This window comes from Bos indicus x Bos taurus, chromosome 10 (genome assembly GCF_003369695.1).
Source record: "Bos indicus x Bos taurus breed Angus x Brahman F1 hybrid chromosome 10, Bos_hybrid_MaternalHap_v2.0, whole genome shotgun sequence".
Taxonomy (NCBI): Eukaryota; Metazoa; Chordata; class Mammalia; order Artiodactyla; family Bovidae; genus Bos; species Bos indicus x Bos taurus.
Genome location: NC_040085.1, coordinates 21,496,850 through 21,513,060, shown reverse-complemented (window position 1 = coordinate 21,513,060; position 16,211 = coordinate 21,496,850). Strand labels below are relative to the sequence as shown.

Sequence of the window (16,211 nt, the reverse complement as noted above, 5' to 3'; positions counted from 1 at the left end):
ACAAACAACCCAATCAAAAAGTGGGAAAAAGACCTAAACAGACATTTCTCCAAAGAAGACATATGGATGGCTAACAAACATGAAAAGATGCTCAACATCGCTCATTATTAGGGAAATGCAAATCAAAACTACAATGAGATATCACTTCACACCAGTCAGAATGGCCATCATCAAAAAGTCTACAAACAATAAATGCTGGAGAGGGTGTGGAGAAAAGGGCACACTCTTGTACTGTTGATGGGAATGCAAACTGATGCAGCCACTATGGAAGACAGTATGGAGGTTCCTTAAAAAAAAAGGAATAAAACCACCATATGTCCCAGCAACCCCACTCCTAGGCATATACCCTGAAGAAACCAAAGTTGAAAAAGACACATGTAACTCATTGTTCATTGCAGCTATTCACAATAGCTATAACACGGAAGTCACCTAGATGTCCATTGATAGATGAATGGATAAAGAAGTTGTGGTACATATACACAATGGAATATTACTAACCCATAAAAGGAATACATTTGAGTCAGTTCTGATGAGGTGGATGAACCTAGAACCTATTGTACAGAGTAAAGTGAGTCAGAAAGAGAAAGATAAATATTGTATTCTAACACATATAAACAGAATCTAGAAAAATGGTACTGAAGCATTTATTTACAGGGCAGCAGTGGAGAAATAGATATAGAGAATAGACTTATGGACATGGGGAGAGAGGAAGAGAGGGTGAGATGTATGGAAAGAGTAACATGGAAACTTACATTACCATATGTAAAATAGATAGCCAATGGGAATTTTTTAAATGCCTCAGGAAACTCAAACGGGGGCTCTGTATCAATCTAGAGGGGTGAGATGGGGCAGGAGATGGGAGGGAGGTTCAAAAGGGAGAGAATATATATATATACCTATGGCTGATTCATGTTGAGGTTTGACAGAAAACAACAAAATTCTCTAAAGTAATTATCCTTCAATAAAAAGAAAATTAAAAGAAATGTGAAATTGTGAATTTTTTGTTTTTGTTTTTTTTCAGTCACACAGTCGTGTCCGACTCTTTGTGATCCCATGGACTGTAGCCCGATAGGCAACTCTGTCCATGGGATTTCTCAGGCAAAAATACTGGAGTGGCTTTAAAACAGAATGTTAAAAGATAAGAAAAAAATCAATGTTATCAAAGACAAGTTAATAAATAGTATACAAACCGAGTATGCAGATGTAGAAAAATTAAAAAAAATCAGGATACATATCATATCACATACACATACACATACGAAAATGGCAATTATTTTATTTAAGGGTTTATTCCTGAGATTTTCTATTGTAAATGTTACAAAATACACAAGACTATGTCTTCTTTAAAAAGTAATGTGAAATTTGCAGTATATCTAGATCCATTGATTTCAGATAAATGGATATAAATTTATATAAAATTTTGAGGCCCAGAGTAGGAAAATTTCTGAAGAAAGTTTTGTTTTGTTATAGGTACTAATGAATAATTCACAAACTCTGTACATTATCTCGTTCTTAAAGATTATGTGAACACTTCAGTGAATTAAATGAATAGTTTATTCCAAAACTAGATATTTTGACTCACTTGTATAATGAACTGCCTAACCCATTTATAAATAGGAAGGGAAAAAGCAAAATCTCCAAAAGTTGTTAATATAGCCATCTTTGTATTGAATATGTATCTCTTAAAGACACTGTTTCAGAAATGACTGAGACATGATGTTGGGGGCACAACACTCTCTCCAGATTATGATTATGACTCAGATTTCTTTCTGAATATGATTAGGAATACTTAATGATTCCCTCTTAGCTATCTCTCCAGAAGGTAACTAGAATGTTAACTAATCAATAGACTAATTTATCAATTTGTAAAATAAAGATAGCAGTATTCAGTGCACTGGCTCAGTGGTACAGAATCTGCTTGCCAATGCAGGAGATACAGGAGACGTGGGTTTGATCCCTGAGTAGGGAAAAATCTTCTGTTGTAGGAAACGGCAACCCACTCCAGTATCCTTGCCTGGAAAATTCCATAGACAGAGGAGCCTGGTGGGCTACCGTCTGTGGCATCACAGAGTCAGACATGACTGAGCATGCACAAACCCCTGCATTCAGTGTATAAACTTTAAAAAAAAAGAGAGAGAGAGAAAAGATCCACATGAAATTCTTTGCTGAAAGAAATGCATAACAGATTAGAAAATTTCCAGGTGTGGTGGTCTGTGTTGAAGTAGCAGTACAGATAGTAATAATTAACATTAACATTGTTGTTAATTCCAAATCATTCTTGAGAACAACCAAAATCATTGCTCTAAAGACTGGCCACATTTCCCAAACAGGGACTCATTTTGATAATTCTGGAATGCTGTAGAATTGACACAAAACTTTCGCCAAGAGATACACATGGTTTCCATATGTGAATTGGGAATTATCACATTCTTATAATGCGAGATCATGAAATGCCAACAGAAATCCATAAGCTATCATCATAGTCTCCTAATGGCAATTTTAATCTCTTTGTTTCTTAAAGTGTAAATGACTGGATTTAGTAGTGGTGTGATGGCTGCATAAAATACAGCAAGAAACTTGTCCACCCAAGTGATGTTGAGTGGAAACAGGTAGATGAAGATACAGGGCCCAAAGAATAACATGACCACTGTGATATGGGCAGTGCAAGTGGAGAAAGCCTTGGATGCCCCATCCTTCGACTGATGGCAGAGAGTAAGCAGAATATAAGAGTAAGAGATCAGCAATAGAATGAAGCAGACTGTGGCAAGTACCCCACTGTCAGCATTTATCAATATTTCTAAAACATAAGTGTCCACGCAAGCTAGCTTGATCACCAATGGAATATCACAGAAAAAGCTATCCAATTCTCTGGGTCCACAGAAGGGCAATTGTATAATTATAGCTAGTTGGCTTATTGAATGCACAAAGCCAGTGATCCATGATATCATCACTAGCCGAATGCACATTTGTGTGTTCATAATGCTAGAGTAATGGAGTGGCTTGCAGATGGCCACATAACGGTCATAGGCCATTGACACAAGCAGCACCATCTCACCCCCTCCAAAAAAATGTCCAAAAAAAATCTGACACATGCAGCTTCCAAAAGAGATGGTCTTGTTTGCCTTGAGAAAGTCTGTGATCATTTTAGGAGTGGTTACTGATGAAAGGCATAAGTCAATGAAGGAAAGATTGGCTAACAGGAAGTACATAGGACAGTGGAGATGAAGGTCAGCAGTAATTAGGAGAACAATGAAGATGTTGCCTAAAATGGTGATTAAATAAAGAGAAGAAAATATCACTAGGAGGACGGCCTGGAGTTCCCATGAATCACACAGCCCAAGAAAAATAAATTCAGACACTACAGACTGGTTACTTCTTCCATTTAGTTCAGTTTCTTCTAATTTTATCTGAAGGAAAGAAATGAAAATATATTTTCTGAATAAAGCAGGTTTCTTATTTATTGCTGATGAAAGTGTATCCTTAAATAGGCACTTTGGAAAAAAATTTGTGATTTTCTTATAAAACTCAATACTTACACATCCTATGGTCCAGCAATTTCAGTCTCATTTGCACACTCGAGATAAATTCTTACAACTGTATATATGGAGATATTTGTAATTATGCACATAAACAGGACTATGGAATATTCAGAAACATAGCAAATAAAGTACAACTATATACAATGACAGAGATGTAGCTTTTTGAGACATGGTAATGAAGAAAAAAGAGATTAGCATAATTTTTGCTAAATAAAATAATTCATTTTATTAGCAAATAAAATGAATAGCAATAGAAAATGCTGCATTTTGTAGAAACTTCTATATATTACTATGTATTAAAAAATGATGTAAGTAACTCCAACTCTGGGCAGCTAAGGATCAGGATGAAGATGCACATATTATCAGCTATATGATATTATAACTATTTAAGTCTTGTATTAGTTATGTTTTACAGTTATAGTTTTATTATTAAAAAAACAAGCAAATCCAAAATTGCCATTAGAAATGGTGTGAATATACTATGAATCAAGAATTATGATCAATTCAATGCTGTGGGCCTGAGGTTTAGTCTGGGTTTACCCTCCTGTTGTCTGTAACTGAAGCTATTGATGAGACTGTTTTTGTTTGAATCCAGAGAGTTATCAGGTACCAAGGATGAAAATAAAAATAGAATTAGAAAGCTATAGATGTAGGAGGGGCTTTTACTTTTTTATAGTGTGGTAAACAGGAATTTATTGAATATTTTCTTACTATGAACTGTGATCACTTTTGAGCACTTCAGTGAAAAAGAAATAAATTGTAGGTGGTATATGTTATATCAAAAAATAAAAGCTTATGCCAGCTTTTTCACCTAATACTAACTTAATAGGTTTTTAATATTACTTTAGTTAAATTAGAAAGGGCAAAATATTGCTACTAGGATAATCATTGGGCTTCCCTGGTGGGTCAGAGGTTAAAGTGTCTGCCTGCAATGTGGGAGACCTGGGTTCAATCCCTGAGTTGGGAAGATCCCCTGGAGAAGGAAATGGCAACCCACTCCAGTATTCTTGCCTGGAGAATCCCATGGGCGGAGGAGCCTGGTGGGCTATACAGTCCATGGGATCGCAAAGAGACGGACACGACTGAACTACTTCACTTTCACTTTCAGGATAATTATATTAAAACTATATTAACAACACGTTAAAATTACTTATATAAATCAGCATGTAATTTTCAACTTTACCTTAAGTAGAACTAACTGTAAAGATTCTAAGAGTATAATTATAAAATCAAATGAGTTAGAGCAGAATTCACAAAAAAAACTCAAGAAAAATTAAAAAGTAAAAATTAAAAAAATGGGACAACTTTAATTTTCATTTTTGAGCTGGTAATTTCAGTGTCATGGGAAAAGTAAACCTCTCTGTTTCTTTGTATCTCCCTGTCACTCTCTCTGAATACCTCTCATTATGCTAGAGATTTTCATCCACACTGTCTATAAAGTAATCTTCACATTAACCAAATACAATAAAATGAATGAAATATATTGTACTATTCTGAGTTTGGCTCTTAGTGTAACCTGTTAGAGTCTCAGAGCTGGGAAATAGCATGACTGGAGTGCAATCCCGATGCTCTCTGATGCCAGTCCTGCATCTATGCTGTCATTCTGCAATCTCCTGTTCAGTTCCAAGAGCATAATTTCATTTCCATGGTAACTATTGACTATCGTAGGCTTTGAGAGATTTCTTTCCATAATCTCTATCAGGTTCCTTTCTGAGTTAAATTAGTAATCATCACTTTTCTCAATATTTGGAAATTTCTGTTAATTATAGTTATGTATCTGTGCCTAGAATATAGTTTTCCTTAAGTCAGGAAAACTGTAGACCCTATGACTGTGGATCTGATGATTGTGAAGACCTGAATACTACCTCAAAGAGGGCACCTACGGAGCTGTAAGACTGTGTAGAAGTTACTCGTTTTGATGATGTAGACAGTCCAGAAGTTCCAAGATGTACCTTGGAGAAGAAACCCTTGATATTTCTGAAAGCTATGCACAATTCCAAACCATTCTAATTAGTGTGCATGGAAGTATGGCATTAAAATATTTTCTTAAATATGACAGAGGAAGGGAACTAAGGGAGAAGTTAAGAAATTAACAGAGTGTAGAGTGTATCTTCTTACCAGAGAGACACCGTATTTGACCACATTTTTTCCCCAGGATAAAACATTCTCCATATTCTAAATAGAATCTGAAATAGAATCATATTGCATCAAAGCAAAGTATCCACTTTTTGTTGTGACCAGCATTTATGGGGGAGTGTGAGGCATATATTTAGTGTAGAGAGTGGCCTCCGGAGTAGGAAACTCTCAAACTACCCATGCTATGCTCCCTTGAGACCACTTTATTCTTGTCTCTCTGAATTGAGAATATCATCTGGAAAGTGTGCCTTTTGTCAAGGTCAGTGTGAGGACAATAATACAGTTCTAATGGTGGAGTTAAGCACAGTTTTAAAACATTTTTGGATTAACTTTCAAAAAAACAAAAACAGTATTCCAGAACTAAGTTGCCATTTCTAGTCCCAGATGACTTGGGTGAGTGGACATGGTCTGACTAGCAGAGGGAGAAGAACTAGTTAGTGTGCGCGTGCTCAGTTGCTCGCTCAATAATGTACACCGAGTATGCCCATTGTAGAGCAGTCAGCCTTGGACTGCTTGTTTTATGGGGTTTTAAAGAAGAATAGAGCACACACAAATGAAGAATAGAGAGACAATTTAAAGTGTCAAAATTTCTTTGATTATTTGAGCAATGATCCTGATTTAAGATTGAGTACAAGACAATATTGGGACTTCCCAGGTGGCTCAGCTTCCCTGATAGCTCAGCTGGTAAAGAATCCGCCTGCAATGCGGGAGACCTGGGTTTGATCCCTGGGTTGGGAAGATCTGCTGGAGAAGGGAAAGGTTTCCCACTCCAGTATTCTGGCCTGGAGAATTCCAAGGACTGTATAGTCTACAGGGTTGCAAAGAGTCGGACACGACTGAGCTACTTTCACTCACTCACTCACTCACTCACTCGCTTAGGTGGCTCAGCAGTAAAGACTTCGCTGGCCAATGTAGCAGACACAAAAGACACAGGTACAATCCCTGGATGGAGAAGATCCCCTAGAATAGGAAATGACAGCCTACTCCAGTATTCTTGCTGGCACAGTCTTTTGGCAGAGGAACCTGGTGGGGTATGGTCCATCGGGTAACAAAAAGTTGGACACACCTGAGCACGCACTTATGCAAAAGGCAATATTATCAATATTCTTCAAAATAACAAAACAGTAAGGGAAGCCTACCTTTTATTTAGTTTTATAAAATATTATATAATTTTAGCCTTATGGACAAGAATCCAACACTTTAGAGATCTGAGAAGGAAATATGATAGTATGTCTCTGTCTGCCTGTTGCTGCTACTTTTTTTTCATCAGAAGCATAAATTTGTTCACATTTTGGTAGTTATATTCCACTTTTTTTTCTATGCTGTTACATACTCACATGTGCACATGTCAGTATATACATATGGAAGAGTCTTTTACTTTGGAAGATATAGAGTATGGAAAGATATTTTAAATTCTAACTTATTTAAAATAATATTATGCATAAATATATTCCATTGTAATGGTTGTTTCAGTGTAAATGTTTGTTTTTAGAGAAATAAATATGCTAAAGTAATAGTGCTGCTAGGTGTGTGCCAAACTTAGTCAAAAATTCTGTTCATACAAAACATGTATTTGAATGTTTGTGACAGCCTTATTCATAATTACCAAAAACTAGAGACATCCAAGATGTCCTTCAATCTTTTAATGGTTAAATAAAGTGTGGTACACTTGTACAACAGGATGCTGCTGCTGCTGCTAAGTCACTTCAGTCGTGTCCGACTCTGTGCAACCCCATAGACGGCAGCCCACCAGGCCCCGAAGTCCCTGGGGTTCTCTAGGCAAGAACACTGGACTGGGTTGCCATTTCCTCCTCCAATGCGTGAAAGTGAAACGTGAAAGTGAAGTCGCTCAGTCGTGTCCGACTCCTGGCGACCCTATGGACTGCAGCCCACCAGACTCCTCCGTCCATGGGATTTTCTAGGCAAGAGTACTGGGGTGGGTTGCCATTGCCTTCTCCAGCAATGGGATATTATCCATAATAAAAACAAATAATCTATCAAGTCATGAAAAGATATAGAAGATACTTAAGTGTCTATTGCTACATGAAGGAAGCCAATCTCAAAAGTCTATATATAGTATGGTTCCACTTTTATGATATTCTGGAAAATGCAAAATTATGGAGATAGTGAAAAGTTAGGTGCTTGTCAGGGGATCATGAGTTCATGGGAATAACGAATACGTGAAGCACAGGAGATTTTAGTACAGTGAAATTTTTTATGATACTGTATTTTTGACTATATTGTCTTAGGCATTTGCCATGTCATCTGTGAGGGCCTAAATACAATGAAACCATAGAAACAATAAGCATGTGTTTATTTCTAATACCATTACCAGTAAAAGGCGTTTTGGAGATATGGCTATTTGTAGGAATAGGAAATTAAGATATAAGATAAACCAGGAGCATCTTTTAGTCCTAGGAAATAAGGAATGCTCAAACATACATAAACTTAGAAAATTTGATGTGGATATACATCAAAGAGGCTTAAAAGCCAAATGAAAGTGCTCCCAATAGCAGTATTTGATTATAATCCAGATTATAAAATAAATATTCATGATTTCAAACTAATATTAATGATTGAATAAATTAGTACATGGAATAGAAGAGTAATCACCCATTCAGGAGAATTAGAGATAAATTGTGTAGCACGATACCCTGATCAAGAGGAAAATAACTCCTTATTACTTAAGTATGGGCTGAGTATAGTGACTTTTCTCAAAATACAGTGTGAATAGCAGGGAGAGTAAATCTATACTGAGGCAACCTGAAATTTCAGTCAGTTGATCAAAGTCAAAATCAATAGACATAAATCATGGTGATGGTATAAACACTTGATGGAAGATGTCAAAAATGGCAGATCACCTGTGGTGTGCTTCCACTGAACCAATCAGTTCAGTTCAGTCACTCAGTCATGTCCGACTCTTTGCAACCCCATGGACTGCAGCATGCCAGGCCTCCCTGTCCATCACCAACTCCTGGAGTTTACCCAAACTCATATCTGTTGAGTCGGTGATGCCATGCAATCATCTCATCCTCTGCGGTCCCCTTCTCCTCCTGCCCTCAATCTTTCTCAGCATCAGGGTCTTTTCAAATGAGTCAGCTCTTCTCATCAGGTGGCCAAAGTATTGAAGTTTCAGCCTCAACATCAGTCCTTCCAATGAATATTCAGGACTGATTTCCTTTAGGATGGACTGGTTGGATCTCCTTGCAGTCCAAGGGACTCAAGAGTTTTATTCAACACCACAGTTCAAAACCATCAATTCTTTGGCACTCAGCTTTCTTTATAGTTCAACTCTGACACGCATACATAACTACTGGAAAAACCATAGTTTTGACTAGATGGACCTTTGTTGGCAAATTAATGTCTCTGCTTTTTAATATGCTGTCTAGGTTTGTTATAACTTTTCTTCCAAGGAGCAAACATCTTTCAATTTCATGGCTGCTGTCACCATCTGCAATGATTTTGGAGCCCCCAAAAATAAAGTCAGCCACTGTTTCCCCATCTATTTGCCATGAAGTGATGGGACCAGATGCCATGATCTTAGTTTTCTGAATGTAGAGCTTTAAGCCAACTGTTTCACTCTCCTCTTTCACTTTCATCAAGAGGCTCTTTAGTTCCTCTTCACTTTCTGCCATAAGGGTGGTGTCATCTGCATATCTGAGGTTATTGGTATTTCTCCGGGCAATCTTGAGTCCAGCTTGTGCTTCCTCCAGCCAGCATTTCTCATGATGTGCCCTGCATATAAGTTAAATAAGTAGGGTGACACTATACAGCCTTGATATACTCCTTTACCTATTTGGAACCATGTTGTTGTTCCATGTCCAGTTCTAACTGTTGCTTCCTGTCCTGCATACAGGTTTCTCAAGAGGCAGATCAGGTGGTCTGGTATTCCCATCTCTTTAAGAACCTGAACCCATAACTCTTGTGAAATTATGAGAAAAATATCAAATAAATTTCAGTGCAGTGATACCCTTCATACTTCAAAGTTCCTCAAAAAGTTACAGAATTATCATAAAACTCATCAATTCTGCTCCTAGTCTTTAACCCCAAAGAATTAAAAACAAGTATTAAAACAAAATCTTGTACATGAATACATAGAACTATTCATAATGGGCAAAAGTGTTCATCCAAATGTTCATGCTGATGAATGGATTGACAACTGTGGTAATCCATACAGAGGAATATTATTCAGCCACAAATGTGTATCAGATACACATTTCAATATGGATGGATATAGTTTGGAACTAGGTCAAAGTGATGATCCCACAATATAATGAATGCCTAAATTGCATTGGTTTGTAGCTCTCAAATGGTTGATTTTACATTATGTTACTTTATCTTGATAACATAAAATATAACACTAAAAAGATAAATGAACAAGTATTATCTTCCATTACTATTAAGATTTTAGTTATTAACTTTTCCTTAGCTCATTTTTTGTTCAAAACCATTCTTGGCTAGTATGTACTTTTGACGTAAAAGAGAATGGTACAGTTCCAGCACTAAGTTTTGCTCATTTCTTTCTAGGCTGAATGTGATACAGAAATCAGTCTAAATTTTTGTAAAATGAGAATAATAGCATGTAACAAAAGGAATTTTAATAATATGTGTTGAAATGTAACTCTTATAATAATGTTAAATTTTATATGAATGGTGATATTTGATCTTCTGTGTGTACACATTGCTTTTCTGAGCAGTATTATAGAGTTAGAGATATTCAGTATGTCCAGACTTCGTTAATGAATAAAAAAATCACAGTGCTGAATACCAAGGTACACAAATTATTTCCCCTTTTCTAGTATTAACTGAGAAGTCACAGTCTTATTTCTCATCAGGTGTGGAAGAATATTGGATTTCCTTCTCACCATTTGGTTAGACATAATAAATGAGATCACACAGGTATCATACTCAGAAAAGTGAAAAGCTTAATAGGCATGTGAGCTCCTTTTTAATACGTCATGGCATTGATCTGAAAAGAGGCAGCATAGCACAGGGATTAAATTCATGGACTTTATAATTTCACTTGAATATTGGTTTTAACTTTAGCATTCTGACCTTTGCCAACATTTTAATATCTGTTTTTAAGATATTATCATGACCAAAATTGGTTTGGTAATTATATAAATGAGGTAAAAAAGCAGGGATAGGGATGCTAGGAATATATTGCATGAATATGCTTCTAATAGAATTCTAAAATAAGTTTTACTAATTCTGTTAATAGGCATTCCTTTTTCACTAGTATTGGTCTAAATGATATTTATCAATATGTATTAAAATGTTAGGAGATCTTGAATTTCCTTGAAGATATTGCTGTCGTAGTTTATTAATCACAGCTTCCTTTGTTTTGCCTTTACTTTTTAAATAAAGCTTGTAATATTTTTTCTTCTCTTAATGGCATGGGAATTCAAGGTAGAGATCTCATAATAAACGGCCTGGGGACTCTGGTCACTGAGTCATCAAATGGCCACCCAAAACTGTTGTTAGAGCTGGACTAGTTGTAAGGAGTACTAACCACAGGGATCAAAGAGGGAAACACTTCTTAAGAGGTTCATTTATAGTGAAAATATTGTTTTCTGGGGCCTTTTTTGGGGGAATGAGGTCAGGTAAGTGAGGACAGTATAATTTAAGTGAATAGCCTGTTAAAATTACCAGCTGCTTTCCCTCTATGGGCAAAGTATAGCAACTCTGCTTCAACATTTCAAAAATTCTCCCCCCTCCACCCCACCACTTTGCCTCCCACTCTCTCTTATCTCTATTTCTGTTTTTCAATTCAACATACATTTGTTGAACCTTGTTGAACCTATACAAGTGCCAGTCTTTCCAAGGGGAAGTTTTACTTTTCAGATTGCAAGAAGCTCTTCATGTGCCTGGATTGTATCTGAATTTACAAGGAAGTTTTTAGATTTGGATTATATTTCACTTAAACTAGGAAGAACCTTGGGATGGCACCCTACTCCAGTACTCTTGTCTGGAAAATCCCATGGATGGAGGAGCCTGGTAGGCTGCAGTCCATGGGGTTGCAAAGAGTCGGATACTACTGAAGAGACTTAGCAGCAGCAGCAGCAGGAAGGACCTTGGGAATTGGTTTTTATGTGAATCATCTTTGACCTGTCATTTTTTTCATGGCAATTTCTGGAATGAAAATTGCTTTTTAATTCTACTGGCATTAGTTTTTAATGAGAATAATATAAAAAACTAGTGTGTTTACCAAGAAACTATTATCAATTTTCAAGGTATATGCACATGCATGCCCACAAATTCTGTTTTTGCCATTAGAGGCTCTTGCTTTAATCCAGTATTTGGATGGTTAATTGTTTCCAGTTATTTAAATACATATAAAAAACTGCCATCAGCATTTTACCAATTTAAGACATAGTATCGATCATCATGTAACAATTTTTTGCAGGAATTAATACTTGGCTATGGAAATACATACACAAATATCTTACTCTAATACTTTTGACTTCACATTTAGATGATGATAACCTTAAGAGTACTCATGAGAACAGATCCTGAATTTTCATGTACCATCAAATTTAACTAGATTTCTGAATTGTAATGATATCTCATGTATGATAAAATACAGTGTTTTGCTTTCTGTGACTGGCTTATTTCACTTCCTCCCTGTTTAATCACAAGTTACTCTTGTGTTTGTTGCAAATGGCAGGAATTTTTTTTTAGGCCAAATATTATTTTGGTGTGTGTGTGTGGTGTGTATGTGTATCACATTTGCTTTATCCATTCATTAATCATGAGAAAATTCATTTGTTTCCAGATTTGATTAATGTGAGTACTGCTGCAATAAACATAGCATTGTCAATATCTCTTCAAGATACTGATTTCATTTCCTTTGCATATAAAAGTACTGAAAATTCTACATGAAAAGGTAGTTCTAATTTAATTTTTTTGAGAACCTCAACACTTTTTCCACAATGGCAGGCAGAATATTATTTTTATGTACTTTCCTTTGTCCCTTAAATTGAAAATCTTTCTAAATCTGTATATATGCTGCTGCTGCTCCTGCTGCTGCTGCGAAGTCGCTTCAGTCGTGTCCAACTCTGTGTGACCCCATAGACGGCAGCCCACCAGGCTCCCCAGTCCCTGGGATTCTCCAGGCAAGAACACTGGAGTGGGTTGCCATTTCCTTCTCCAACGTATGAAAGTGAAAAGTGAAAGTGAAGTCGCTCAGTCATGTCTGACTCCTAGCGACTCCATGGACTGCAGCCTACCAGGCTCCTCTGTCCATGGGATTTTCCAGGCAAGAGTACTGGAGTGGGGTGCCATTGCCTTCTCCAAATCTGTATATATAATTATATATACATATATATATATATGTTTAATTTTTATAGCTTCATAGTATTACACAGTATATATATATATATATATATGTATATATATTCTGCAATGTGATTAATGCATTCTCTATTGATTGTCATGTATCAATAGCATTCTATTATATGTATGTGTGTGTACATGTGTATATAAACATATATACATTTTATATAAATATAGGTGGTATGTAAGCATAATAGTTGCTCTGTACAGCTATGTCAAGAAGTAGATTTGTGTGTTTTAAACTCTAATAAACATTGTCAACTGGTAATTCCATCAACAATGTATAATGTAGCTTTTATATTGAAATCCCAGTAATACTGGTAATATTTTTCATTCTCAGTTGTCTCTACTCTTTCTCTTTCTTTTCCCCTGTCAGTTGGTGAAGCAGAAAACTGTGTTTCCTAGTCACTGCTCATGATGAGGCTGGGCATCTGTCATTATGTTCACTGCTCACTTGTACATGTTGTTGTTATTGTTCCTATTGTGGGTGCCTGTGCATGTATCCCCACTTTTCAAAGTTTGATCTCCTCCTTGTGCAGTTACTATATTGACCTTTCTATCAAAAGCAATATTTTATTTGACTAATGCCAATATTTCCTCTTCTTATTGAACTATATCAAATGAAGAGACGTGTATTAATAATGCATTAACATTAGAAGTTTAGAAAAGAGAAAAACAGGAAAAAATAATCACCTAATTTCCTACTACCAGTTAAATTTTTAATTAGTACTTTTGAAAAAACTGAATTTTCTTTTGATCTTTGAAACCAAATTTGAAAATTTTTTACATATTCTTTTACATTTGGAAACAAAGTGAATATACATTGTTTTGTATACCAGACTATGTATATTTTAAAATTTGCATATTGCACGATCAAAGATTTTAGATAAGAGACTTGATTATAGCTTCTTTGAAATGTCACACCCACTGCAGTTAACTCTGATGATTATCCTTTTCATATGAGTAATAATGCTCTTCCAAGATAAAAGAACTATGAATATTTAATTCATATCATTTAACTATGAATATATTCAAGGCTGTTGCTTCCTGACATGACTGAGTGACTGAACTGAACTGAACTGATAGTGAAGGCTATGGTTTTTCCAGTAGTCATGTATGGATGTGACAGTTGGACTATGAAGAAAGCTGAGCGCCGAAGAATCGATGCTTTTGAACTGTGGTGTTGGAGAAGACTCTTGAGAGTCCGTTGGACTGCAAGGAGATCCAACCAGTCCATCCTAAAGGAAATTAGTCCTGAATATTCATTGGAAGGACTGATGTTGAACCTGAAACTCCAATACTTTGGCCACCTGATGCGAAGAGCTGACTCATTTGAAAAGACCCTGATGCTGGAAAGATTGAGGGCAGGAGGCGAAGGGGACCACAGAGGATGAGATGGTTGGATGGCAATCACCAACTCAATGGACATGAATTTGGGCAGGCTCTGGGAGTTGGTGGTGGATAGAGAGGCCTGATATGCTGCAGTTCATGAGGTCACAAAGGGTTGGACATGACTGAGTGACTGAACTGAACTGAACTGATTATCCATTGCAGACCCTAATGTCATTTCTAATTTTTCTTTTGGAAATTTTTTTCATTAATGCCCCTTGTAACTTAACTGTGAACTTATCTAGTTCCAATATCCTAAGAAAATTTTCCTTTTTTATTGAAGCATAGTTGATAGTTTTGTGTGTTTTAAGTATACAGTAAAGTGGTTAAAAGTGAAAGTGAAGTCACTCAGTTTTGTCCGAATCTTTGCGACCCCATGGACTGTAGCCCACCAGGATCCTAGGTCCATGAAATTTTCCAGGTAAGAGTACTGGAGTGGGTTGCCATTTCCTTCTCCAGGGGATCTTCCTGACCCAGGGATTGAACCTGGGTCAATCTCCCACGTTGCAGGCAGACGCTTTACCATTTGAGCCACAAGGGAAGCAAAGTGGTTAATTCATATATATATATATATATTTATATTTATATATGTAACTCTCTCTATATATATATTCTTTTTCAGATTCTTTTCCATTAGAAATTATTACAAGATATTAAGTACAGTTGGCTGTGCTATAGAATAGTTCCTTGCTATTTGTCTATTTTATATATAGTAGTGTGTATATGTTTTTACTTGACTTGAGATTCTTAGTCATAAGTAGGGAAAATTTTGAAGTTTAGTTATCTGTCTCTAAAGTATCTTCTAAACAAATTGAATTTCTTTTCTCTTTATCAGTGCATTTTATTCATAGCCTCATCCATGATTTCATCAATTTTTTAAACCTTTGAAATTAGTTAATACAGAATAGCACTCAACGCAATCTTCATAACATTTTTTTGATTACTAGTGAGAATTTTACTTTTTATAGGATTATCAGCTGTTAGGACATCTTCTGTGTCAGTAGTCTTATATTTTTTTCTCATTTTAAAATTGGTATACCACACTTATTTTCTTTATCTATCTGGAGGAACTAATTTCATAATAGAAATACTAGTCATCTGTCTGATATTTTATAACTTATTTTTCAGTGTGCTTTCAGTTTTTATTTTATTGTGCTTGTATTTCAATATAAGAGATCTCTATGTAGAAAGTGAAAATGAAGTTGCTTAGTCATGTCCGACTCTTTGCGAGCCAGTGAACTGTAGCCACCAGGTTCCTCTATCCATGGGATTTTCAAGGCAAGAGTATTGGAGTGTGTTGCCATTTCCTTCTCCAGGGGATCTTCCTGACTCAGGGATGGAACTTGGGTCTCCTGATTTGCAGGCAGACTCTTTACCATCTGAGCCACCAGGGAATCCCCATCTACATGTAGATATTTATACAAAACTAGATATAGGTAGCTCAGAGGTTAAAGCGTCTGCCTGCAATGCAGGAGACCTGGGTTCGATCCCTGGGTCAGGAAGATCCCTGGAGAAGGAAATGACAACCCACTCCAGTATTCTTTCTTGCCTGGAGAATCCCATGGACGGAGGAGCCTGGTGGGCTACAGTCCACGGGATCGCAAAGAGTCGGACACAACTGAGCGACTTCACTTTCACTTTCAGGAATATATCTGTATCTAAGTATAGTAAGAACTGAATATTGTGAATATATATTTCCTTACTCATTTGTTAATTAGAGATATTCTTTGAAAGAATTTTCTATCTTAAACATTTGCTTAAATGTTGTTTTTCTCTCTTTTGGTTTGTTGCCCTTTTAGATGTTTAAATATC

The 16,211-nt window shown here is 36.2% G+C and overlaps 1 protein-coding gene across 1 annotated transcript; it reads right to left on the bottom strand.

Annotated features, from left to right (window-relative positions):
* Positions 1 to 2,477: 2,477 nt before the first annotated feature.
* On the bottom strand, positions 2,478 to 5,711 carry LOC113899605 (olfactory receptor 4F4-like). The gene is made up of 3 exons (XM_027552864.1): positions 5,658 to 5,711; positions 5,405 to 5,491; positions 2,478 to 3,407 (listed from the first exon to the last, which is right to left on the bottom strand). The coding sequence occupies exons 1-3, from the start codon at positions 5,709 to 5,711 to the stop codon at positions 2,478 to 2,480; spliced, it is 1,071 nt and encodes a 356-aa protein (XP_027408665.1).
* Between the last annotated feature and the right edge of the window lie 10,500 nt (positions 5,712 to 16,211).

Excerpts from the sequence above, each read along its gene's own strand:
- LOC113899605 (XM_027552864.1), bottom strand. The coding sequence starts at position 5,711 with ATGGAGAATGTTTTATCCTGGGGAAAAAATGTGGTCAAATACGGTGTC. Across the intron at positions 5,492-5,657 it reads TCAAATACGGTGTCTCTCTG|GTACATCTTGGAACTTCTGG; the intron begins GTAAGAAGATAC and ends TTCTTCTCCAAG. Across the intron at positions 3,408-5,404 it reads CCGTAGGTGCCCTCTTTGAG|ATAAAATTAGAAGAAACTGA; the intron begins GTAGTATTCAGG and ends TCTTTCCTTCAG.